The 25976-nt window shown below is 42.9% G+C and overlaps 1 protein-coding gene across 2 annotated transcripts in view; it reads left to right on the top strand.

Annotated features, from left to right (window-relative positions):
- Nucleotides 1-25575, top strand: part of LOC135527658 (monocarboxylate transporter 1-like) — a 43159-nt gene extending 17584 nt beyond the window's left edge. For both annotated transcript variants that reach the window (XM_064956140.1, XM_064956141.1), the window contains exons 2-5: nt 19055-19425; nt 23801-23944; nt 24025-24822; nt 25036-25575. In XM_064956140.1, the coding sequence (XP_064812212.1) occupies nt 19209-19425; nt 23801-23944; nt 24025-24822; nt 25036-25367 (1491 nt within the window). In that variant the 5' untranslated portion in view covers nt 19055-19208 and the 3' untranslated portion in view covers nt 25368-25575. The remainder of the gene's footprint in view (nt 1-19054; nt 19426-23800; nt 23945-24024; nt 24823-25035) is intronic.
- The last annotated feature ends 401 nt before the right edge of the window (nt 25576-25976 follow it).

The raw sequence follows: 25976 nt of genomic DNA on the forward strand, positions 1-25976 counted from the left end.
TCCTAGTTAAAGGTTACACACACACACACACACTGACCAAAAAAGTTATTTTGTTGGCATTTACATATGTCCCCATTACCAGTCAAACATACAAAACCTATTTCTTTCACTTACTTGCTGTGCTGTTTCGTTGTTTAGTCGTTTCTCAACCAGGGTTTCTATGGAACGCCGTTTGGGAACACTTTGACCTGTCAAATAAACTTGTTGACCAATTAGGGCCTGAATATGACTGCACGTCACATAATTGTGTGTGTGTGTCACAACGATTCATCAATACGTATGCTATGATGCTGGTAAAGTTGTCTTGCGTACCTCCAGTGCTGGTCATTAAAAAGCTAGCTTGCTGATGGATGCAAACAATGTTCTTCCCCAGAAACATAGCAAAACGACATCTATTTCAGTAGATGTCTAGTTCGCTATAGCTACTATCTAACCATATAGCTAGGTGTCATCATCTAAAATAATCCTAATTTATAAGACCGTTCTTATTTGATTAATGGTTGTCGGACCCATCTATGTGAAGCTAGCCATAATAAGGATCAGCCACAATAGTGGACTTTGCGGTTGTCCTTCAGAATAAAAGTATGCCATTGACAGTGATGCAAATGAATACAAATAGTAGCATTATGCCATAATTTAATAATCATGCTAAATGAGGTTGGAATGTTATATAAAATCAACAAAATACTACCATTTGTTAATCTGTTGAAATCACACTGGATGTATTGTACTTTAGAATTGCATTGGGGGCATATTATTTCACTGTACAGCCTTACCCCATGTCATTGGTCCACAATCCATCAGTATCAGTCTACTCCGTGACCCCCAGGGAACATTAGCGTTGTAGCTCTTATTGCGGGACTCTGAAACAACTGTGAATTGAGACACATTTATTGTCAACCTCAGTCTGATAACTCTGAGGAGGATGAAAAAAATTGGGTAGACTGATACCCAGTTCATTGATCCCCAATCCTTAGGTAAAGCTGTACAGTGCAATATGAATGTCAATACAGACAATAGACTGACTGGGGAGGGGATTTCACACAGTCACAGTCCCGCGATAAGAGCTACAAATGCTAATATTTGTGTGAACTCTTCACGGTTGTGTTCTGTGGGTGTCACCGATTTAGACTGATGCCCCATTTCATTGCTTCATATTCTAACCTTGTTTTAATATGATCTAGTCTTAATATGCCATGATTCCACCAATTGTAACCTCCTGCATCACTTTCAGAGGTACTTTTATTTTGAAGGCAAACCACAAATTTCACTATTGTGCCTAACCCTTATTGTGGCTAGCTTCACAACACATAACCCAGACAGGTCTAACCTCACCTGGCCAGATGAAGCTAGCTGGCTGCTTATCATGTTAGCTTTGGGCAACAAAGCTAGCGGAACCCCCCCCCCCCCGGTGCAGGGCGCCAAATTCAAAACAACGAAAAATATCATAATTAAAATTCCTCAAGCATACAAGTAGTTTTACACCATTTTAAAGATAAAATTCTCATTAATCCAGCCACAGTGTCTGATTTCAAAAAGGATTTGCAGCGAAAGCACCGCAAACGATTATGTTAGGTCACCACCAAGCCACAGAAACAGCCATTTTTTCCAGCCAAAGAGGAGTCACAAAAATGAGAAAGAGATCAAATTAATCACTAACCTTTGATCTTCATCAGATGACACTAATAGGACTTCATGTTGCACAATACATGTATGTTTTGTTTGATAAAGTTCATATTTCAAAAAAATTGGAGTTTACATTGGCGTGTGACATTCAGTACTTCTAAAACATGCGGTGATATTGCAGAGAGCCACATCAATTTACAGAAATACTCATAATAAACATACGACTATTACACATGGAACTTTAGATAAACTTCTCCTTAATGCAACCGCTATGTCAGATTTAAAAAAACTTTACGGAGAAAGTAAACCATGCAATAATCTGAGTACAGCCTTTAGACAACAAAGCAGCCAAAAAGATACCCGCCATATTGGGTAGTCGACATTACTCAGAAATAGCATTTTAAATATTCACTTAACTTTGATAATCTTCATCAGAATGCACTCCCAGGAATCCCAGTTCCACCATAAATGTTTGATTTGTTCGATAATGTCCATCAGTTATGTCCAAATATCTTCTTTTGTTAGGGTGTTTGGTAAACAAATCCAAAAGCGTGTTCAGGTCGCGTTGGACGGAAAGTTCAAAAAGTTCCGTTGCAGCCCGTAGAAACATGCCAACCTAAGTATGGAATCAATCTTTAGGATTTTTTTTAACATAACTTCATTTAATGTTCCAACCGGACAATTCCTTTTGTCTGTACAAATGAAGTGGAACGTAGCTACCTTTTCACGTGAGCGTGCCAGACCACTCACTCAAAGAGCCCTTACGAGCCCCTCCTTTTTTTTTTTTTACCAGGCAAGTCAGTTAAGAACAAATTCTTATTTTCAATGACGGCCTGGGAACAGTGGGTTAACTGCCTGTTCAGAGGCAGAACGACAGATTTGTACCTTGTCAGCTCGGGAGTTTGAACTCGCAACCTTCTGGTTACTAGTCCAACGCTCTAACCACTAGGCTACACTAGGCTTTAGAGGAGATTCCTCAAAACAGGTTCTAAATACTGTTGACATCTAGTGGAAGCCTTGGGAAGTGAAACATAACTAATATTACCCTGTATCTTCAATGGGGGCTGATTTGGAAAAACTACAAACCTCAGATTTCCCACTTCCTGGTTGGGTTTTTTCCTGCCATATGAGTTCTGTTATACTCAGACATCATTCAAACAGTTATAGAAAACACTGAAGTTTCTATCCAAATTTCCTAATTATATGCATATTCTAGCTTTTACGGCTGAGTAGCAGGCAGCTTAATTTGGGCACGTTTTTCATCCAAGCCACCCAATACTGCCCCCTACCCCAAAGAAGTTAAGTAGCTTAAAGTTCAATTTCAATAGGCAAACAACAAGTGGCAACCTAGCTAATACTTAATCACAAGGATTCCTAAATCATTGCTAAGAATAGTGAAAATGACTGCAGTTTCTACAGGTCATTATTTCAGGCTGGTTGTATTGGTGCTATCTAGGTACCAAGCTGAAGCTAACTCGGTACCAAGCTGAAGCTAGCTACCCCAGAAGTTGGTTGAACAAATGATGTTTTATTACCAACGTGGTTTTGTTAACACATCGTTCGTGGCCGGTGTTTGATTGTTTGCAGACTTTATTTGTACAGCTTTGACAGTGCTTCTGATAGTAGTGGTGGCGCTTGATTTGAACGTGCAAATTCAGAACACACACCATTCTATAATAGAACTGTTATTTGACGTGTGAAATTAAAAGCTCGACCAGTCGCGCAAGCCAACATCACCCGCGACAGGGAACGGTTGATTGTCAAGGGCAATGAATTCCATTATCTTGACGTTTTTTTAATGGATTTCACCTTTTGAGTTGTCTCGCTGAACTGTTCTTAATGTTCATCTTAAGGATGCAAGTCCTATATACATGTACTGTAGTTTTTACCACTCATGAGATCCCCACATTGTAGCTTGTACATTGAATATATTCACTGCTCATGTACTCTTCCTTGGCAAATTAAGGTGCGGTTCAGTACGACATTATTTTTCAGTCATATCCAATACCAGGTGTATCAAACTCCAGTATTTGAATGATGCTGTGTCTGCATGTATGTATTACAATTATACACTTCAACAGTGTTTACCACTCCTGCTCCTGGGACATTTTTTAATTTTTTAAAATTATTTTTAACTTTATTTAACCAGGCAAGTCAGTTCAGTACAAATTCTTATTTTCAATGACGGCATAGGAACAGTGGGTTAACTTCCTGTTCAGGGGCAGAACGACAGATTTGTACCTTGCAACCTTCCGGTTACTAGCCCAACGCTCTAACCACTAGGCTACCCTGCCGCCCCACATAAATGATTACACATTGTAACTATGCAATAGACTAGAAACATCATTTAAGTAAAGGCTGATTTTGTAATTCATATATACAGAAATACACCAATGCTTATCTACCTCCCTTCATCTGCATTAATCTGAGGATAGTATTTCAATTAGATACTTCATTTCAACCAGTGGAGAATGTGTGAATCGCTTTATTCAAAGAAGTTCATTATCCAGGTGTTTAAAATGGTATGGTGTATGGTATGGTGTATGGTATGGTATGTATGTAATATTATGAGTACATGTTCAGTCTGTACGTCAATGCACATATGGTGTGCATTATAAAATGAGGAAGGAAGATTAGGTGGGGAGTGAGGTATAGAAGAGAAAGGAAAGAGGTAAGAACCTCTTAATGACCTCTTAATTAACTAGACCGGTTATGATTTTTCAAAGCCGATACCGATTAAATTGGCCGATTTTATAAAATAAAAATGTTTTTATAATAATGACAATTACAACAATACTGAATTAACTTTTTTTAACTTAATACATCAATGAAATCAATTTAGCCTCAAGTAGATAATGAAACATGTTCAATTTGGTTGAAATAATGCAAAAACAAAGTGTTGGAGAAGAAAGTAAAAGTGCAATATGTGCTATGTAAGAAAGCTAACGTTTCAGTTCCTTGCTCAGAACATGAGAACATATGAAAGCTGGTCGTTCCTTTTAACATGAGTCTTCAATATTCCCTTGTAAGAAGTTAGCTAGCAACTTACCTTGGCTTACTGCATTTGCGTAACAGGCAGTCTCCTTGTGGAGTGCAACGAGAGAGAGGCAGGTCATTATTGCGTTGGACTAGTTAACTGTAAGGTTGCAAGATTGGATCCCCCGAGCTGACAGGGCGAAAATCTGTCTTTCTGCCCCTGAACGAGGCAGTTCACTCATCCACCGTTCCTAGGCCATCATTGAAATTAAGAATGTGTTCTTAACTGACTTGCCTAGTTAAATAAAGATGAAATAAAGATGTAAAATAAAAAATGCAAATCGGCGCCCAAAAATACAGATTTCCGATTGTTATGAAAACTTCAAATCGGCCCTAATTAATTGGCCATTCCGATTTTAATTGGTCGACCTCTACTCTTTAACCTCTTAAAACCTCAAGGTAAGGACCTTGGATCATTAACTCTGGGACTACTACATCTGTCTGTATTTCAATGTAAAGCATCTCTTTAATAATACTTCCTGTTGACCTGACCTCTCACCTCATGCTGTGCCCTCTGTCAGCCAGTTCACATGGGGGAGGGGTTCACCAACACAGTTGATATAACCTAGAGGATTTAAGGAGAAAGGGGAGAGGGATGACGTGAAGGAGAGAGACTGTGTGTGTGGTCTCACCTGGTGTCCACACTAATCGGCTACAGAGTACTTCATGCTGAAAAACAGACCCATACGGACAAATAATAATAGTAGATCATGTCATTATTAGACATACAGTTGAAGTTGGAAGTTTACATACACTTAGAACTCGTTTTTCAACCACTCCACAAATTTCTTGATGAACTATCGCTTTGGCAAGTCGGTTAGGACATGTACTTTGTGCGTGACACAAGCAATTTTTTCCAACAATTGTTTACAGACATTATTTCACTTAATATTCAATTTATCACAATTCCGGTGGGTCAGAAGTTTAAATACACTAAGTTGACTGTGCCTTTTAAACAGCTTGTAAAATTCCAGAAAATGATGTCATGGCTTTAGGAGCTTCTAATAGGCTAATTGACATCATTTGAGTCAATTGGAGGTTGAGTTGAGTTTATTTTTATTTTTGGAGGGACAGTGCACATTAATCAACGTTTCAGTAAAAGTGCCGGTTTTTGCCAGCCGGCTAATTTTCAACCGCAGTCCCTGGGCAGGTTATTAAAAACAATTACAATATAGACAATAGCAACATAGAACAAGCAAGACATAGCAACATAGGACAAGCAAGACGTAGCTAACAGACAGAGCAAAAAGCAGCAAGACAAAATTCATAAAAGCAACAAAGTGTTTCCACACCTCACAAGCTACAGACAACAGACAACATGGAAAGCGGCAACACACAGCTAGGGACCATGTTCACAAATCTGATTGACTTTTAGCCATGTCTTCAAGCATTTTGTGAAAGTGTGATATGTGGTGCAGTTATGTGTATCTGATGGCAGTGTATTCCAGACATGGGAAGCTCTCACCGAGAATGCAGATTTACTAAAGGTGCTTTTCCTTAAGGGAACTATACAGTCACCTCTCATGGCAGACCTTGTGGATCTGCTGCCATATGTCTGGGTTTTCTGTTTAACAAAAATATTGAGTGGAGGGGGAGCCAGGCCATTAAGGATCTTGAATACAAGACATGCGTCGGTGTATTGCACAAGATTTTCCCAACTCAAGAGCTCACGCTTTCTAAGGATGTGGCAATGATGATGGCTATTGGGCTTCCTATCAAGCACTTTGAGAGCCTGTTTGTAGACTGACTGAATAGGTTTTAATGTTGTACAGCAAGCTTGGGCCCAACTAGTCAAGCAGTATGTTAAGTGGGGGAGTATCATAGAGTTGAAGTACAGTTTTGCTACCTCTGTAGTCAAACAATTTCGTATAAATCGGAAATTAGCTAGGTTGAATTTAGTTATTTGAATTAACCTTTTCACATGCTTTTTAAAAGAGAGGTTGGAATCAAGTATGATGCCAAGGTACTTAAAATCAGATACCACCTGGAGCTTCTCCCCTGACACATAGACATCTGGCTCAGTAGCATCTGTTGCCCTCTTTGTGAAGAACATGCAAACAGTTTTTTTCACATTGAGATGCAAACACGAGTCACTGAGCCACTTTGTAACCTGGACCATTACAGTAGTGAGTTCTTGTGCAGCTTGTTGTTTGCTCTTTGCATGCACATATATCACTGTATCATCTGCATACATTTGAACTTCAGACCCAGTACAGACAGAAGGCAGATCATTAATGTACAGGCTGAACAAGAGGGACCCCAGTATTGACCCTTGGGGCACGCCCACATCATAGCTACGAGTGGGCGACAGCTCATTGGTCACTCTGACACACTGAGTTCTGCCTTCAAGGTATGATTTCATCCATCTCAAGGCATCAGGGGAAAAGTTGAACTTGGACAATTTTGTGATGAGAATCTCATGGTTAACAGTATCAAAAGCCTTCCTTAGGTCCAGAAACACAGCCCCAACAGCACCCCCTTTGTCCATCTTGGACTTCACATTTTCCAGAAGAAAGCAGTTGGCCGTTTCTGTGGAGTGTTTCGCTCTGAAGCCAAACTGCATGGAGTGTAATGTGAAGGGGCTGATGTTGAGGTGGGCAATCAGTTGTTCTGCTACACACTTTTCAACAACCTTTGACACCACAGGTAGTATACTAATGGGCCTGTAGTTACTCACGTCAGCAGGGTCGCCTGATTTAAAGATGGCCGTTATTATGGCCGACTTCCATACACTTGGAAACACACTGAGACCAATAGATGTGTTGGTGACCTTAGTAATGGGGCCAATGAGTGACTCTTTGTAGTTTTTAAGAAAGGTAGAGTCCAACCCAAACACATCTTTGGCTTTAGAGTTCTTTAGTGAGCTAATCACCTTGTTCACCTTTGACTCAGAAACCTCCCTTATGATGAAGACAGGTTGAGTGTCATTCACTAGCACTGAGCCCAAGAAACCAGTGGAGGGGTTCTGTGTCAGTACCCTGACAGAGTCAATAAAGTAGGAATTGAAGGCTATTGCTATTTCGACTGCATCCTGTGTTAGATTGTTATTCACCATGATTTCTAGTCTTTTTGCAGTGTTACTATGGTCTTTCCCTGTTAACTTTTTTAGATTCTCTCATATCAATTTAGAATTTCCCTTTGCTTCACCAATTATGTTAATAAAAAAGTTTGCCTTGGCCTGTCTGATTTCTTTCATCACCTTATTTCTCAACATGGTAAACCTACGTCTGTCATGCTCTAATTTAGATTTTAGGGCTCTTTTTAGAGCATAATCTCGTTCTTTCATCAATTTCCAGATTTCTCCATTTAGCCAAGGAAGAGTGCTCTTTTGGCCAGGTTTGGATTTGATTTTCTTTAGGAAGCCATTTATTGTAGTCTGGATTGTGGATAGAAAAACCTGACTATCAGCTTCCACGTCTGTATAGGACAAGAGATCATTCCAGTTTATTCCCTTAATTGCTTTTTCAAAATAGTTTAATTCACTCTTAGGTATTCTGAGTTAATCCGGCTTTCTAACAGTAGAGAGGTTAAACCTGCTCTTAGACAGCTTTCTGGCTATAAGTGTCAGATTATGATCAGACAGCCCAGTAACCATATTGAATGATTTAGTCACTCATTTACATTACATTCTCTCTGGTTTATTACTGAACACCAAATCAATATGTGTTTTAGAGCAACAAGTCACCCTGGTTGGCCCTTTAACTAGCTGTGTAAGGTCAAAGGTATTAGTGATCCGTTTGAGGGTTTTCCTACAACACTTGTCTTCATAATTAATGTTAACATCTCCCATTAAGATGACCTCTTTCCCAAAATCACATTCCCTAAGCATGGTATTAAACTGATCGAAAAACACACTTTTGGTGGAAGGTGGCCTATACATTCCAATGAGGGTAAAAGACATTTGGGGAGACAGGTGTACCTGTGGATGTATTTCAAGGCCTACCTTCAAACTCTGTGCCTCTTTGCTGGACATCATGGGAAAATAAAAAAATCAGCCAAGACCCCTGAAAAAATTGTAGACCTTCACAAGTCTGGTTCATCCTTGGGAGCAATTTCCAAATGCCTGAAGGTACCATGTTCATCTGTACAAACAATAGTACGCAAGTATAAACACAATGGGACCACGCAGCCGTCAGACGCGTTCTGTCTCCTGGAGATGAACGTACTTTGGTGCGAAAAGTGCAAATCAATCCCAGAACAACAGCAAAGGACCTTGTGAAGTTGCTGGAGGAAACAGGTACACAAGTATATATATCCACCATAAAACAAGATAATAACGACATAACCTGAAAGGCCGCTCAGCAAGGAAGAAGCCACTGCTCCAAAACCGCCATAAAAAGCCAGAATACGATTTGCAACTGCACGTGGGGACAAAGATTGTACTTTTTGGAGAAATGTCCTCTGGTCTGATGAAACACAAATGGAACTGTTTGGCCATAATGATCATCATTATATTTTTAGGAAAAAGGGGAGGAAAAAGGTGCAATATGTATACAAAATAATATACTTACCTGTTGTATCTTGAAAAAAAGCATTGGAATTAAAAGATAAACAATGAAGCAGGTTAATAATTTATGTATCACCAGTTGAAGAACAACTCCCATTTCATACATCATTGAACATCTGTCTCGGAATAAAACCGTTAAAATAACTTCTGTTTGACGGAACATTGTACATCTTAGTACCTTTTTTATTCATTTCTGATTTTGTATCAATGTGGACGAGGGACATGGGAGCAGAAATATAGTATCTTTGCCGAGCAACGCTACGAAGATGGATCATTCTGGCAATGATACCTGCACCATCTAAATGCTGCAAAGACTCCATAACTCTTCTCCATTGTACACGATGGCCCATTGTTCTGAGACTTCCTTTGACCATCTTAAAGCCCGCATGGGGCACCATCTAAATGCTACGAAGACTCCCTAACTCTTCTCCATTGTACACGATGGCCCATTGTTCTGAGACTTCCTTTGACCATCTTAAAGCCCGCATGGGGCACCATCTAAATGCTACGAAGACTCCCTAACTCTTCGCCATTGTACACGATGACCCATTGTTCTGAGACTACCTTAGACCATCTTAAAGCCCACATGGGGCATCCTCGCCTTAATGCCTCTGACTTTCTGGTCGAACTCTTCATCTGACATATCAGAATAGCATTCCCTGACAGACATATTGTGTTCTTTCATCACTCTGTAAACAAAGCTAACCGTTACGCTGTCATGAAATATGATTATATATCGACTATGAAGCAAATAGGACATGGCCTGCTTATGAGTTGCCATAAAAGAAAGTTAGATTAAATCAACTGAATATGGCGAGTACAGGTGTTTGTAGTAAAATGCTTTTGGTTAGCTTGAGAATAATAATTGCATTTATCATTCTACGGTATGTATGTAATATAGTTATGTTATGAGCTGACACTGAATCGTAGGAGCTTAACTACCAGCTAAAAGTTGGACGGAAGAACGCCCAGTGCTGCTGTCGCGATACGAAACCTTCAGCCCCGCCCCTTGGCCGGCAGCGGGGTGCTAGAGGTGGTTAGCGTCCCGTTCCCTGGATTGGACAGGGCACTATAGGTACTTCAGGTTATCTCGGTATAACCAGGACCGCTCGCGTAGCCCTGCCTCTCTTTCTATATCGAAGCGTTGCCGCGTAGAGAGGTCTTTTGCCTTGTCACTCTCAACGGTCTAGCTCTAGCTGGGATGTGTGAACCGCACCTTTATCCTCTAGACTCTTTGTTTCACCACTAATTGGTCCTTGAGTTATTATTAAGCACTAGTCCTACCAGTCTCTATCATTTCCCTGTGGTTGAGTGTTTCCCCTCTGTGATGAATCTAGTTTAAAGTGGGAAGACCTTTAGTCAACTTAGTCTCACTACTCTGCCCGTCGGCTATGTATCGCTTGGAAAATAAAACTTAGATCGATAAGACAATTAAATGAATCACTACTGGACACACCTTCCTCCTTGTCTTTTAATGGTAACTCATTCTGTCATCGAACACTGATCTCCGTTTCCAGTGTCCCGGTAGCGGGGAGTGTCAGAGTTGTTATCTCCCGTGCCGTTAACTGTCTTTGAGAGAACCGTTTACTCGAGACAAAATAAGACTACCGTTTATTTTTGAAAACACTCTGTTTTTTGTCTTTTACAATCAAACACACTCCAAAATACACAATTGTTACTCGGTCACACACAGCGTTAATCAAAAACATGCAATTGCCTTAATGCTCTATAAAATGCCTGGTACAATGATAACACTTATCTCCTATATTAAATGCTTATAATAGTTATTTAAGTACCTTTGAGAGATGACGAGGAGACCCATGAGATCAGGAGCGGAGTTTCAATCGGTCAGAGTTCTGAGAATTTAGTTTATGTATCGATCTCTCCCATGAGGAATCGTTGGTTCAACTAAATTTCGAGATTCAAATTAGCCTGAGTACTCTAACCTGCCCTCAGGCTGGATAGTATTGTCAAATAACCTGCAACCGCGATTCCAGGGCAAGGCACTGTGCTACAACAGTACACGTGTCACTGGGTCAGTCGGAGACAGAGTCAATTCGAACAACTTTCCAACCGTTCTCAGCAGGTGGTAATTCTGCCATTGATCTACCGCCGTGTCTGGGGCAAGCAACCCGGCTGGTGCTACTGTGTTCCTGGTCAATTAAGACGTTGGCACAACGGTACACTCGGTCCAACGGTATGCTGCACACAGGGTCAACTGGTCGATAGGTAAACGGACTCTTACCCTGGTATCCAGCAAGTTAGAATCTTTAAGTAATTTGAGTCAGGTGGCAATTACCCGAAGTCAAATGGTTGTCTAAATGAATTCAGAATTCAAGAAGTCAGCGCCAAAGTAATGGCAAATGTCTCTTTATATACCTTTTGATTCTCTGCACCCGATCCGCTGCTCCTCCCATTCCCTCAGAGCAGAGAGGGTGATGACATATCTTACAACAGGAAATACTTTTCTTACAGTGCATATATGGGCCTCTGGTTATGACAGAGCCTATTACTCTAGCAACAATGAGGAAACACTTTTATTACAGTGTGCATATGGGCCTCTGTTTATGACAGTGCCCTTACTCTATCAGCAATGAGTCTAACAGCTGTTCCCATTCAGAGGTGTCACTTGAGGCAGAGGGTGATTCTTCCTGACACCAGTTAGGTTCAGTAGTTGGTTGGCTTGAGTCGTCTTCTGGTGGCTTTGCCCAATCCGGTATTTCAGTAGGCGAGGTCATCTCTGTCTCTACCCTTGGTGGGTAAGACAGGGGAAGAGGACCAGGAGGTAGATCCATTTGGCGTTTTACTACACTGCTTACCTGAGATGCCATCATCACACAGTCCTTCGTAGGTGTCCGCTATGACTTCCTTTGTGTCGGAAAGAAAGGCTGAACAGTATTGGTTGTAGCCAAACTGACACTCAAAAAATTGACAAAATTGAGGGTGGTTGATAGTAAAATTAAATTGGAGTTTTGTTTTCAAACACACGTTTTTTGGGAATAAAATGCATAACGTTTTGCGCTCTATTACAAAATATTCCATTTTATTAAAAAAAAATTTTTTTTTACTTTGAAGCCTCGTTTTTGCTTTCAAAACAATTATCTTTGATTGAAAATAAAGTTTTGCTCTTGACAAAAAGATATACATTTGTTGCAAGGTGGGGAGTGGGGCTAATAGCTGAACAATAGACCTTTACTAAAGAATAGTCTAATACCGAGCTCGGTGTGAAAACCCCCCCTCCTATCACAGACCAGATTTGCCCTAAAGACCAAGGGAGAGTTAGAGCAATGCCCCTTTAATTTTGTCTGGCTTGCCATTCCATTGGTAGACTACAAGTACACGTTGCATTTTTTTTAGTGATCCAATACGTAATATAGTACACTGATCATACTTTTTCTATTTTGGATTAAAAACAAATTATCTAGATCCTCTGAGGCTGTGGAGGGATTGTAATTGTGGTTATAAAATAAAACATGAATCATCAGCGTACAATGACACCTTTTTGTTTTTCAGCCCTGGATTTCTAATCCCTTAATTATATTGTTGTATCTAATTTTAACATTTCGATGGCAATAATATATACACTGCTCAAAAAAATAAAGGGAACACTTAAACAACACAATGTAACTCCAAGTCAATCACACTTCTGTGAAATCAAACTGTCCACTTAGGAAGCAACACAATTGACAATAAATTTCACATGCTGTTGTGCAAATGGAATAGACAACAGGTGGAAATTATAGGCATTTAGCAAGACACCCCCAAAAAAGGAGTGGTTCTGCAGTTGGGGACCACAAACCACTTCTCAGTCCCTATGCTTCTTGGCTGATGTTTTGGTCACTTTTGAATACTGGCGGTGCTTTCACTCTAGTGGTAGCATGAGACGGAGCCTACAACCCACACAAGTGGCTCAGGTAGTGCAGCTCATCCAGGATGGAACATCAATGCGAGCTGTGGCAAGAAGGTTTGCTGTGTCTGTCAGCGTAGTGTCCAGAGCATGGAGGCGTTACCAGGAGACGTGGAGGAGGCTGTAGAAGGGCAACAACCCAGCAGCAGGACCGCTACCTCCGCCTTTGTGCAAGGAGGAGCACTGCCAGAGCCCTGCAAAATGACCTCCAGCAGGCCACAAATGTGCATGTCTGCTCAAATGGTCAGAACCAGACTCCATGAGGGTGGTATGAGGGCCCGACGTCCACAGGTGGGGGTTGTGCTTACAGCCCAACACCGTGCAGGACGTTTGGCATTTGACAGAGAACACCAAGATTGGCAAATTCGCCACTGGCGCCCTGTGCTCTTCACAGATGAAAGCAGGTTCACACTGAGCACGTGACAGACGTGACCGAGTCTGGAGACGCTGTGGAGAACGTTCTGCTGCCTGCAACATCCTCCAGCATGACCGGTTTGGCGGTGAGTCAGTCATAGTGTGGGGTGGCATTTCTTTGGGGGGGGCCGCACAGCCCTCCATGTGCTCGCCAGAGGTAGCCTGACTGCCATTAGGTACCGAGATGAGATCCTCAGACCCCTTGTGAGACCATATGCTGGTGCGGTTGGCCCTGGGTTCCTCCTAATGCAAGACAATGCTAGACCTCATGTGGCTGGAGTGTGTCAGCAGTTCCTGCAAGAGGAAGGCATTGATGCTATGGACTGGCCCGCCCGTTCCCAAGACCTGAATCCAATTGAGCACATCTGGGACATCATGTCTCGCTCCATCCACCAACGCCACGTTGCACCACAGACTGTCCAGGAGTTGGCGGATGCTTTAGTCCAGGTCTGGGAGGAGATCCCTCAGGAGACCATCCGCCACCTCATCAGGAGCATGCCCAGGCGTTGTAGGGAGGTCATACAGGCACGTGGAGGCCACACACACTGAGCCTCATTTTGACTTGCTTTAAGGACATTACATACCCTAAGGGAACATTTCGACATTTACCGTATGGTTAGTGAGAAAGTCCATATTGCAAATGTACCGTCCCTTACTAGACGTCCGAAAACATTTTTAAAATTCGGGGACGGCGTCGGGCCGAGCGGCAGGGCCAGACCTACCGGGAAGTCATCAAATGAACTTTGTCGGACATTCGGTTTTCGTTTTTATAAAATAATCAAATTTTGGTCATTTTTCCGCTATGCCGGAAAATCCCACAAGAGGGCATAAGCAATCATATTGCAATTTGACAAAACATCACGAATCACGACGGGCCATATCTCGAAACCGAAACTTGGTGAGCATAGGTTTGGCATAATGGGCAGTTGGCCCCGAACAAGATGGCGTCTAGGCCTCAACGGTTTTTGAGTTATGGCCATTTTTCTGGGATTAAAGGTCCAAAATGAAAATGGAGAAATGATTTTTTTCACTTCACGTCAAAGTCAAGGAGCCTCCGGTGTCAATAAAAAAAAAATCAGCCATTTATCTATCGTCATTTAAGAGAAATCGTACGATGACAGATTTGTGATGTTCAAATATAGTTTTTTTTTTTTTCAACAGTTACAGATCCAGTTGCAGGGTGTTCATACGAATATTTTTAAAGTGTGCTGCGGAGCTCTGCGACATTTCTGTGATTTTCTATGATTTTCTGAAATAACACACACTCACTAAACCCTCCGTAAATAACTCAGTTCTTAACGTAAAGACTTAAAACTCAGGATTCTGTAAAGGCATACCCCAATGAGGATATGAGTTTATTTATAGCTTCCTGTGCCAACAGGAAGTGCCTTAAATGGTGTCATAGTGGCTGTATCCAAGGGTTAAAAAGGTCAGATCTTTTCAAAACTTCATATGTGATTAGGCAACCCTCCTGAACTGTAAAATCACTCATTTCTCCCAACAGATGTCACTGAAAAGCTCTCACACACACACACACACACACACACACACACACACACACACAGCAAGGATGGAGTGGCAAAGCGTGGTGTTTAAAGATACAGAGAGCAGGCAATGGCATAAACATAATCCCAAGGCCGTGCCGAGTTCAACGAGATATCCCGCTTGACCGTAGCTCGCTCGGTCTAAGCGCAGCGACCATGAGAAAAGTAGGCCCAATATGAAGCCTGCACCAGAACGTCATTTGATTTTGGGTGACAGCGGCGGAACCGTTAGGTTTAGAAGGACAATTCAAACACAGGACTGTTCCTAACGTCCTCCCGATCTGTGCAAGCCTAACCTTGACCGTGTAACATTAACCCTTCACAGGTAAAAGAAGGTGTTTACATAAAAACAGTTTGCATTGACTTCCCTCCCCATAGGAATACATTGCCTGCTCCCCTAAATACAACCTGGAGTCTATATAGGTTATGAATGCTGTATGAACCTGTCTTCGGTACCAGTCCATCAGGCCACTATAAGGTCTACCTGTGTCGATTCTAGGCTTCCTGGGCCAACCGGAAGTGCTTAAAATCACCCTAAAAGTGTATATCCATACCCTGCCTGCAATTGGATGGACATAGTCAATTCTTAACGTAAAGACTTAAAACTCAGGATTCTGTAAAAGCATAGCCCAATGAGGATATGTGTTGACTTATAGCTTCCTGTGTCAACCGGAAGTGCCATAATTGGTGTCTCAGGGGCTGTTTGGAAGGGTTAAAAAAATCAGATCTGTCCAAAACTTCATATGTGTGATTAGGCAACCCCCATGAACTGTAAATCAGTCATTTTTCCCATAAAAATTCAAAGGAAAACTAAATCACACAGATACACAACTTGGATGGAGGGACGTATTGGGGTGTGTAGAGACTGACAGTGCCTTCAATAGTTAGCTTTGTTCGAGCTAAAAAAGAACCGTCAGACCTAGAGTTCCGAAACTTTAGAAACCTGTTCTAGACCTCAGGTCGATAGTGCGTGGTGAGTTAGGTGGCTCTAGAAGGTTCTCGGACCGAGAAACAGCCTCGTACATTTGCAATGACTTCAATTCATTTTGACCATTACTAAAATGGCGACATTTAGAAAAGTCTCAGACACAAGACTAGGTGCATTGAAACCGGCTCGGCCCATAGACACGGACCCCAACGTTTCTGTCCGGTAGCTCATTCAAGGACCCCATAGCAAGGCATGGAAAAAAGTGGATTTTCAGCACCAATTAGGGTTTTACTCGGACACCAAATGACCTATCGAGCCGAAACTCGGGATTCGGGGTCGCCTCACATAGGACTACACATAATGTCCGAACTGGCCCCGCAGCTAGAAAGTAACTGTTTTTTTTTTTTTTTTTTTATGGTTTGAACCGAAGGCGTTGTGAATTTTGGGCCAGCTCTAAAGTATGTGATACTTGGCTCCTAAACGAGTTGGGAAAAGTGGGTTTGGTGTCAGTTTGTATCAGTTTGGTGTCAGAATGATATCAAATTGACTGATGGACGGTGACTTGCAGGTGACTCTTGTCCATTTGCAATATGTTTAAGCGGTGAGGTACCATCACCAAAAGTGACATTCTGAAATCAACCCTAACGAGCGATGGAGAGGTACCAGAATCACTGCCCAGCCATCCCGAGGTCATCGGGCCAGTCAATGTGGCATTCCTGCACGATTTTTATAGCATAACAAATTGGTGATGGTGAATGCCCAGTTAACCATATTGCAAATGCACAGTGACTTTGCAAGAGTGAGAAACATCACCAAATGGACATTCTGGAATCAACCCTAATGAGCGACGGAGAGGTACCAGAATCACTGCCGAGCCATCCCGAGTTCATCGGGCCAGTCAATTTGACATTCCTGCACGATTTTTATAGCATGACAAATTGGTGATGGTGAATGCCCAGTTAACCATATTGCAAATGCACAGTGACTTTGCAAAAGTGAGAACATAAACAAATGGACATGATGAAATCAACACCATGAGTGATTGAAAGGAACAACAATCACTGCCCGGCCATCCCGAGTTCATCAGGCCAGTCAATTTTGCATTTCAGCAGGATTTTTGAGCATAACAAATTTCTTATGACATTTGGCCCCCACAAAACATATGCCACTTTTTAAGGGTGTGTGAAGTTTTTTATACAATTTAGCTATTTTTGACTTTTGACTTCCTATGAAATCATATTCCAAATGTAGAAAACATATGCCTAATGCACAAGTAAAAAATAAATAAAAATTATGATAAGAAAATATGACTAAAGTATGTTGATTCAGTTCTTATACGTGTGTAATTGACACAAAATTCTAAAGAATTTCGAAAAACTGTCCAGAAAGCACTTTTTTAAGTGGTGATAAGTTTTTGACAAATTCATTTTTTCAAAATTTGGCTTTTGGATGTTGACTTGGGGTCCATTTCCTATATGAAAAACCACGGTGGAGCGCACACGCCACCTGTTGGATTTCTGAAGTGTTACAACTGGCAATTGCCATATGGCATTTGCAAAACATTTTGCATGAATCTACGCCGATTTGGGTGTTATTGTCCATCGTGTACATGGTTTGTACTATGCCAATGTTTTCCCATTCATTTTTGTCCATTTCAGGGGGGTATTCCCTTACGTCAAAGTTGGATCCGCCTGTAGTGTGGTTTTCTACTTAAATTGAGTGTGACTCCAAATCCAGACCTCCATGGGTTGATAAATTTGATTTCCATTGATAATTTTTGTGTGATTTTGTTGTCAGCACATTCAGCTATGTAAAGAAAAAAGTATCTAATAAGAATGTCATTCATTCAGATGTAGGATGTGTTATTTTAGTGTTCTCTTTATTTTTTTGAGCAGTGTAGATGTGACCTCTCCATCACGATTGACAACTTCAGTGTCGCCCTCCCAAAGTGCAAAGAACCTTGGCGTGACCCTGGACAACACCCTGTCGTTCTGTGCAAACATTAAAGCAGTGACCTGCTACTGCAGGTTCATGCTCTATAACATCCGTAGAGTACGACCCTACCTCACACAGGAAGTGGCGCAGGTCCTAATCCAGACACTTGTCCTCCATCCACTGCAACTCACTGGCTCCCGGCTTGTGCCATTAAATCCTTTTTTGGAAATTCTAACCCGAAGAAGAGAGACTGTAGATTCTTCAAACAACAACTTTATTATAAGATTTGCAAAAATGAAGGGGTTAACAATCCACTCAATGGTGCAGAGTTAAGAGCCCAACGAACAGTTGGCTCAGCTTTTATAGGAAAGTCCAACCTCTTTGTCTGTGGCAGTTGGCAGATGCAAAAGGGGGGGACATAATAATATATAAAAGGTGATTAGCTTGTCTGTGCAGATTAAGATAGCTGACGTTGCCACAATTCTCTGTCCCTTCCTGCAAGTTTCCACACAGATGAGTTCCTGCAGATAGTACAAATGGGATGTCACATACTGTGGTCGCACTCGACTCTTAACTGTACACCCGGACTTATGACTGAGTCACACAAGATGAGCCTGCATCAGCAAAAGAAACACTAGCGTATAACAATGGACAATTGTCTCAGTAAAACAGCATAGTATGTCTGAATGTAATTTTTCCACCACAACCCCACAACTTATCCAGAACGCAGCAGCCCGCCTCATTTTCAACTTTCCCAAATTCATGTCATCCCACTCCTCTCCACACTCCACTGGCTTCCAGTCGAAGCTCACACCCACTACAAGACCATGGTGTTTACCTACGGAGCAGCAAGAGGAACTGTCCCTCCATACCTTCAGGCTATGCTTAAATCCTACACCCCAACCTGAGCACACTGTTCTGCCACCTCGGATCTCTTGGCCCTCCGACCCCAAGCTCTTCTCTGTCCTGGCACCCAAATGGTGGAACCAGCTTCCCTCTGAAGCTAAGAGAGCCGAGTCCCTGTCCATCTTCCGAAAACATCTGAAACCCCTACCTCTTCAAACAGTATCTTCAGTATCTGAAACCTCTTCAAACAGTATCTTAAATAATCCTCCATCTGCTAAATGACTAACATTCAAATGTCTCTCTGTCTGCAGGTCCAGAGTGATTCTTGATGGTAGCTACAGACTGAGAAGGAAGGACTGACTGACTATAACTACAACCTCTCCCAGTGTCTTAACCAGCCACTTCAAACGGGTTTGTGTGACCTACCCTTCAGTGTGGGGGTGTTAGGACTATCCCTCTGACAGCATGGCCCCAGCGGTGGGCGGTCCGGTGGGCTACACTCCTCCAGAGGGGGGCTGGGGCTGGGCGGTGGTGGTGGGAGCCTTCATCTCTATCGGCTTCTCCTATGCCTTCCCCAAGTCCATCACTGTCTTCTTCAAGGAGCTGGAGGCCACCTTTGATGCTACTCCCTCACAGGTCTCATGGATCTCCTCTATCATGCTGGCCTGCATGTACGGTGGAGGTGAGTAGTGGGGGCTGGTAGGGGAGGAATCTGATCTCCCCGACGGGGTTTCTGTCGTCACTGAAACACAGAGACAAATACTGTCTTCATTAAAAACATAAAAAATACATCAAAATAGGGAGAGAGGGGAAGATGATGGGGTGGGGGGGTGAGAGAGGGCAAGATGGGTGAGAGAGAAGGTGAGAGGATGGGGTGAAAGTCCTCTTAATGCTAAATTGTGTGATTGGTTCAGGGGGCTCCTCATAATGTGCTTTACCCTAGACGTTCTGACCCCTTTCTGTTCTCTTTACAAAAAGATATGTACATATCACATTGTAGACTCACTCAACAGCTAGTGATCATGTGTTACAGGTGGATGGACAGGCATTATCATGTCATTAGTGTTGTGGACAGAGGAAGTCAAATAGATCTGTTCTGAGATCTATATGGAGAACAGAGTTAGTCAAATAGATCTGTTCTGAGATCTATATGGAGAACAGAGTTAGTCAAATAGATCTGTTCTGAGATCTATATGGAGAACAGAGGAAGTCAAATAGATCTGTTCTGAGATCTATATGGAGAACAGAGGAAGTCAAATAGATCTGCTCTGAGATCTATATGGAGAACAGAGGAAGTCAAATAGATCTGTTCTGAGATCTATATGGAGAACAGAGGAAGTCAAATAGATCTGTTCTGAGATCTATATGGAGAACAGAGGAAGTCAAATAGCTACGTCGGTAGCAATGAAGTGCTTTGAAAGGATCGTCATGGCTCACATCAACACCATTATCCCAGAATCCGTAGACCCACTCCAATTTGCATACAGATCCACAGGTGATACAATCTCTATTGCACTCCACACTGCCCTTTCAGACCTGGACAAAAGGAACACCTATGTGAGAATGCTGTTCATTGACTACAGCTCAGTGTTCAACTCCATAGTGCCCTCAAAGCTCATCACTAAGCTAAGGACCCTGTCACTAAACACCTCTCTCTGCAACTGGATCCTGGACTTCCTGATGGGCCGCCCACAGGTGGTAAGGGTAGGTAACAACAAATCCACCATGCTGATCCTCAACACAGGGGCCCCACAGAGGTGATTGCTCAGTCCCCTCCTGTACTCCCTGTTCACTCATTGACTGCATGGCCAGGCATGACTCCAACACCATCATTACCATCATTAAGTTTGCCAATGGCAACAGTGGTAGGCCTGAACAACGACCAGACAGTCTATAGGGAGGTCAGAGACCTGGCCATGTGGTGCCAGGACAACAACCTCTCCCTCAACGTGATCAAGACAAAGGAGATGATTCTGGAACACAAGAAAAGGAGGACCGAGCACGCCCCCATTCTCATCGACGGGGCTGTAGTGGAGCAGGTTGAGAGCTTCAAGTTCCTTGGTGTCTACATCAACAACAAACTAGAACCGGTCCAAACACACCAAGACGGTCGTGAAGAGGGTATGACAAAGCCTATTCCTCCTCAGGAGAGTAAAAAAAGATTTGGCATGGGTCCTCAGATCCTCAAAAGGTTCTACAGCTGCACCATTGAGAGCATCCTGGTTGCATCCTGGTTGCATCACTGCCTGGTGTGTGGCAACTGCTCGGCCTCCGACTGCAAGGCACTTCAGAGGATAATAATAATAATTTTGCACGCCCAATTTTTCAGTTTTTGATTTGCTAAAAAAGTTTGAAATATCCAATAAATGTCGTTCCACTTCATGATTGTGTCCCACTTGTTGTTGATTCTTCACAAAAAAATAGTTTTACATCTTTGTTTGAAGCCTGAAATGTGGCAAAAGGTCGCAAAGTTCAAGGGGGCCGAATACTTTCGCAAGGCACTGTATATATATGTGTGTGTGTGTGTGTGTGTGTGTGTATATATATTATACGTAATATATATACTTATCATAATTTGGTTTTAATCCAGAGAAGTTAGAAAAAGTTATCTAGATCCTCTGAGGCTGTGGAGGGATTCTAATTGTGAAAAGAGAACATGAATCATCAGCGTACAATGACACATTTTAGTTTTTAAACCCAGGATTTCTAATCCCTTAATTATATTGTTGGATCCAATTTAACAGGTAACATTTTGATGGCAATAATAAATAAATATGCCGATAGTGGACAACCTTGTTTTACTACTCTTGGCAGTTTAAAACTTTCTGAGAAGTAGCCATTATTTACTATTTTACAGCTACAGTGAGGGGAAAAAATGTATTTGATCCCCTGCTGATTTTGTATATTTGCACACTGACAAAGTAATTCAGTCTAATTTTAATGGTAGGTTTATTTGAACAGTGAGAGACCGAATAACAACAAAAATATCCAGAAAAACGCATGTCAAAAAATGTTATAAATTGATTTACATTTTAATGAGGGAAATAAGTATTTGACCCCTCTGCAAAACATGACTTAGTACTTGGTGGCAAAACCCTTGTTGGCAATTAGAGGTCAGACGTTTCTTGTAGTTGGCCACCAGGTTTGCACACATCTCAGGAGGGATTTTGTCCCACTCCTCTTTGCAGATCTTCTCCAAGTCATTAAGGTTTCGAGGCTGACGTTTGGCAACTCGAACCTTCAGCTCCCTCCACAGATTTTCCATGGGATTAAGGTCTGGAGACTGGCTAGGCCACTCCAGGACCTTAATGTGCTTCTCCTTGAGCCACTCAAGGAGTTGACTTGGCCGTGTGTTTTGGGTCATTGTCATGCTGGAATACCCATCTACGACCCATTTTCAATGCCCTGGCTGAGGGAAGGAGGTTCTCACCCAAGATTTGACGGTACAAGGCCCTGTCCATCGTCCCTTTAATGTGGTGAAGTTATCCTGTCCCCTTAGCAGAAAACACCCCCAAAGCATAATGTTTCCACCTCCATGTTTGACAGTGGGGATGGTGTTCTTGGGGTCATAGGCAGCATTCCTCCTCCTCCAAACACGGTGAGTTGAGTTGATGCCAAAGAGCTCCATTTTGGTCTCATCTGACCACAACACTTTCACCCAGTTGTCCTCTGAATCATTCAGATGTTCATTGGCAAACTTCAGGCAGGCATGTATATGTGCTTTCTTGAGCAGGGGGACCTTGCGGGCACCTCAGGATTTCAGTCCTTCACAGCGTAGTGTGTTACCAATAGTTTTCTTGGTGACTATGGTCCCAGCTGCCTTGATCATTGACTAGATCCTCCTGTGTAGTTCTGGGCTGATTCCTCACCGTTCTCATGGTCATTGCAACTCCACGAGGTGAGATCTTGCATGGAGCCCCAGGCAGAGGGAGATTGACCGTTATTTTGTGTTTCTTCCATTTGAGATTAATCGCACCAACTGTTGTCAACTTCTCACCAAGCTTCTTGGCGATGGTCTTGTAGCCCATTCCAGCCTTGTGTAGGTCTACAATCTTGTCCCTGACATCCTTGGAGAGCTCTTTGGTCTTGGCCATGGTGGAGAGTTTGGAATCTGATTTGATTGATTGCTTCTGTGGACAGGTGTTTTTTTATACAGGTAACAAGCTGAAATTAGGAGCAATCCCTTTAAGAGTGTGCTCCTAATCTCAGCTCGTTACTTGTATAAAAGACACCTGGGAGACAAATCTTAATGATTTGAGAGGGGGTCAAATACTTATTTCCTTCATTTAAAATGCAAATCAATTTATAAAATTTGACATGCATTTTTCTGGAGTTTTTTGTTTTTATTCTGTCTCTCACTGTTCAAATAAACCTACCATTAAAATTATAGACTGATCATTTCTTTGTCATGCAGTTTACCAACTGTTTCCCGGGAGGCTGTCATTGAAAATAAGAATTTATTCTTAACTGACTTGCCTTGTTAAAGGTCAAATAAAAAAATAGTGTGTCTATTTACCTGTACCATGATATTTGCATTGCTACTAAGTAAACCTCCAATGGTTAGTCTTGTCTCTTTGCTGCAACTCCCGTACGGACTCGGGAGAGGTGAAGGTCGAGAGCCGCGCGTCCTCCGCAACGCAACTAAGCCATGCTGCTTCTTGATACAATGCCCACTTAACCCGAAAGCCATCCACACCAATGTGTCGGAGGAAACACCGTGCACTGCGCCCGGCCCCCCGCGGGAGTTGCTAGTGCGCGACGGGACAATGACATCCCTGCCGGCCTAACACGGAGGACGCTGGGCCAATTGTGCGCCGCCCCATGGGTCGTGGCCGGCTGCGACAGAGCCTGGACTCAAACCAGGATCTCTAGTGGCACAGCTACCACTGTGATGCAGAGCCTTAGACCACTGGGCCACTCAGGAGGCCTTACATAAATACTTTAATTCACTAACTAACTTGTTCCTAATATTATTCTCTTCTGTCCCTCTCCTTCCCCGTCTCTCTCCCTTCCCTGTCCTCATTTTTTTTTCACGCCCCCTTCCCCTGTCTCTCCAGGACCAATTAGCAGTATTCTGGTGAACCGCTATGGCAGTCGACCAATCATGATGCTAGGGGGCTGTCTGTCAGGAAGTGGTTTGATAGCAGCTTCCTTCTGCAACACTGTGCAACAACTCTACTTCTGTGTCGGAGTTATTGGAGGTACCAACAACCCTGTATTTGTATGTGGACATTTTTCTAATACAGTAGTTTACTGATCATTGCCTCCCTCCCCTCTCTAGGTCTGGGTCTAGCGTTCAACCTGAACCCGGCGTTGACTATGATTGGTAAATACTTCTATAAGCGTCGTCCTATAGCTAATGGCATTGCCATGGCCGGCAGCCCAGTCTTCCTGTCCACACTGGCTCCTCTAAACTCCTGGTTCTTTGACCAGTTTGGCTGGAGGGGCTCCTTCCTCATCCTAGGTGGTCTACTGCTCAACTGCTGTGTAGCCGGGTCCTTGATGAGACCCATTGGACCCAAACCTGCCGCCCCCCAACTGTCGGAGAACGGAGCGGTGAAGAAGGCGGAGTCTAATCTGACGGTGATGCAGCGTGTCAATGCCGTGATCGACCTGACGCTGTTTAAACACCGCGGCTTCCTGCTGTATCTCCTTGGCAACGTCATCATGTTCTTTGGCCTGTTCTCTCCCCTAGTCTTCCTCTCCAACTACGCTAAGAGTAAGGACATCAGTAAAGAGAAGGCTGCACTGCTTCTCTCCATCCTCGCCTTTGTTGACATGTTCGCCCGTCCTTCTATGGGGCTGTTAGCCAACACCCGCTGGGTCCGACCCAGGATACAGTACTACTTCGCTGCATCCGTGCTCTATAACGGGGTGTGTCACGTCTTGGCACCGCTGTCCGTGGACTATGTAGGCTTCGTGGTGTATGCTGTGTTCTTTGGGTTTGCATTCGGCTGGCTGTCAGCAGTTCTGTTTGAGACTCTGATGGACCTGGTTGGGGCCCAGAGGTTCTCCTCAGCCGTCGGACTCGTCACCATCGTGGAGTGTGGACCGGTACTGCTGGGACCGCCACTACTCAGTAAGTGTGTGTGAGCGAGAGAGCCATACTCTACCTATATCACAATGAACAAATTTCCCTTATTGTCATCATCAACAAGTCTCTCTCGTCCCTCTCTCTTTCAATTCAATTCAAGGGGCTTTATTGGCATGGGAAACATGAACATTGCCAAAGCAAGTGAGGTAGATAATATGCAAAACTGAATTATCTCTCCTCTGTCTTTCCCCCCTCCAGGTCGTTTCTATGACTTCTATGGTGACTACCAGTGGACCTACCTGTGTTGTGGTATCATCCTCATCATCTCCTCAGTTTTCCTCTTCGTAGGGATGGGCATCAACTACAAGCTGTTGGAGAGAGAGAAGGAGGAGGAGGAGAGGAGAGAGAGGGAGCGGCCCAAGGAGGAGTGCACAGCCATGCTGGAGGGAGAGAAGGAGGAGAGGAGAGAGAGGGAGCGGCCCAAGGGGGAGTGCACAGCCATGCTGGAGGGAGAGAAGGAAAGGGGGGAGGAGAGTAGTGAGGCCACACCCATGACGGATGTTTCTAAGATGGATGAAGATATTGTTTAGCAGGGTTGTCAACTAAATGTAGCTGCGGTCGAGGGGCCGAAACAACATAATTAGAATAATTTGAACACTGTAAATTCACCACAACTAAGCCCAAAAAGAGAGAACATGACCATTTCATACCTTGATTACATTGAGAATAGTTGGGAGCACATTTCCTAAATTTAAATAATTTTTAGTTGAATTCCTGTATCCCCTTATTACTACTACTACTACTTCGGGGGGCCCAAAAAATCACTTTCGGGATGGTTTTGGTCCGTGGGCCGCCTGTTGCCAACCCCTGCTGTATAGAGACTGACCTGATCTGGACACACACCCTCTGGTTTAGGTACCTTTGGTAAACTGAGCCGAGTCCTCTACAGTCGACGAGCTATAACACAGAGGACTACTGTCTCTGAGCTCACATATACAACATCCAGTATCTATCCCAGCTGTACACACTGTCTTCATACATACCTGAATGGCCATGTCATCACATCAGTCTTTGTGCTTCCCAGATCCTGTGTGCGGTACGATCAATCAGTATTATAGGTGATCAGAATGATTGATAGTGTTTTTATAATGTTAATGATAGAATGTAGAGACTAGTAGTAGAATGTAGAGACTTGTGAT

Source organism: Oncorhynchus masou, chromosome 33, assembly GCF_036934945.1.
Source record: "Oncorhynchus masou masou isolate Uvic2021 chromosome 33, UVic_Omas_1.1, whole genome shotgun sequence".
Classification (NCBI taxonomy): Eukaryota; Metazoa; Chordata; class Actinopteri; order Salmoniformes; family Salmonidae; genus Oncorhynchus; species Oncorhynchus masou.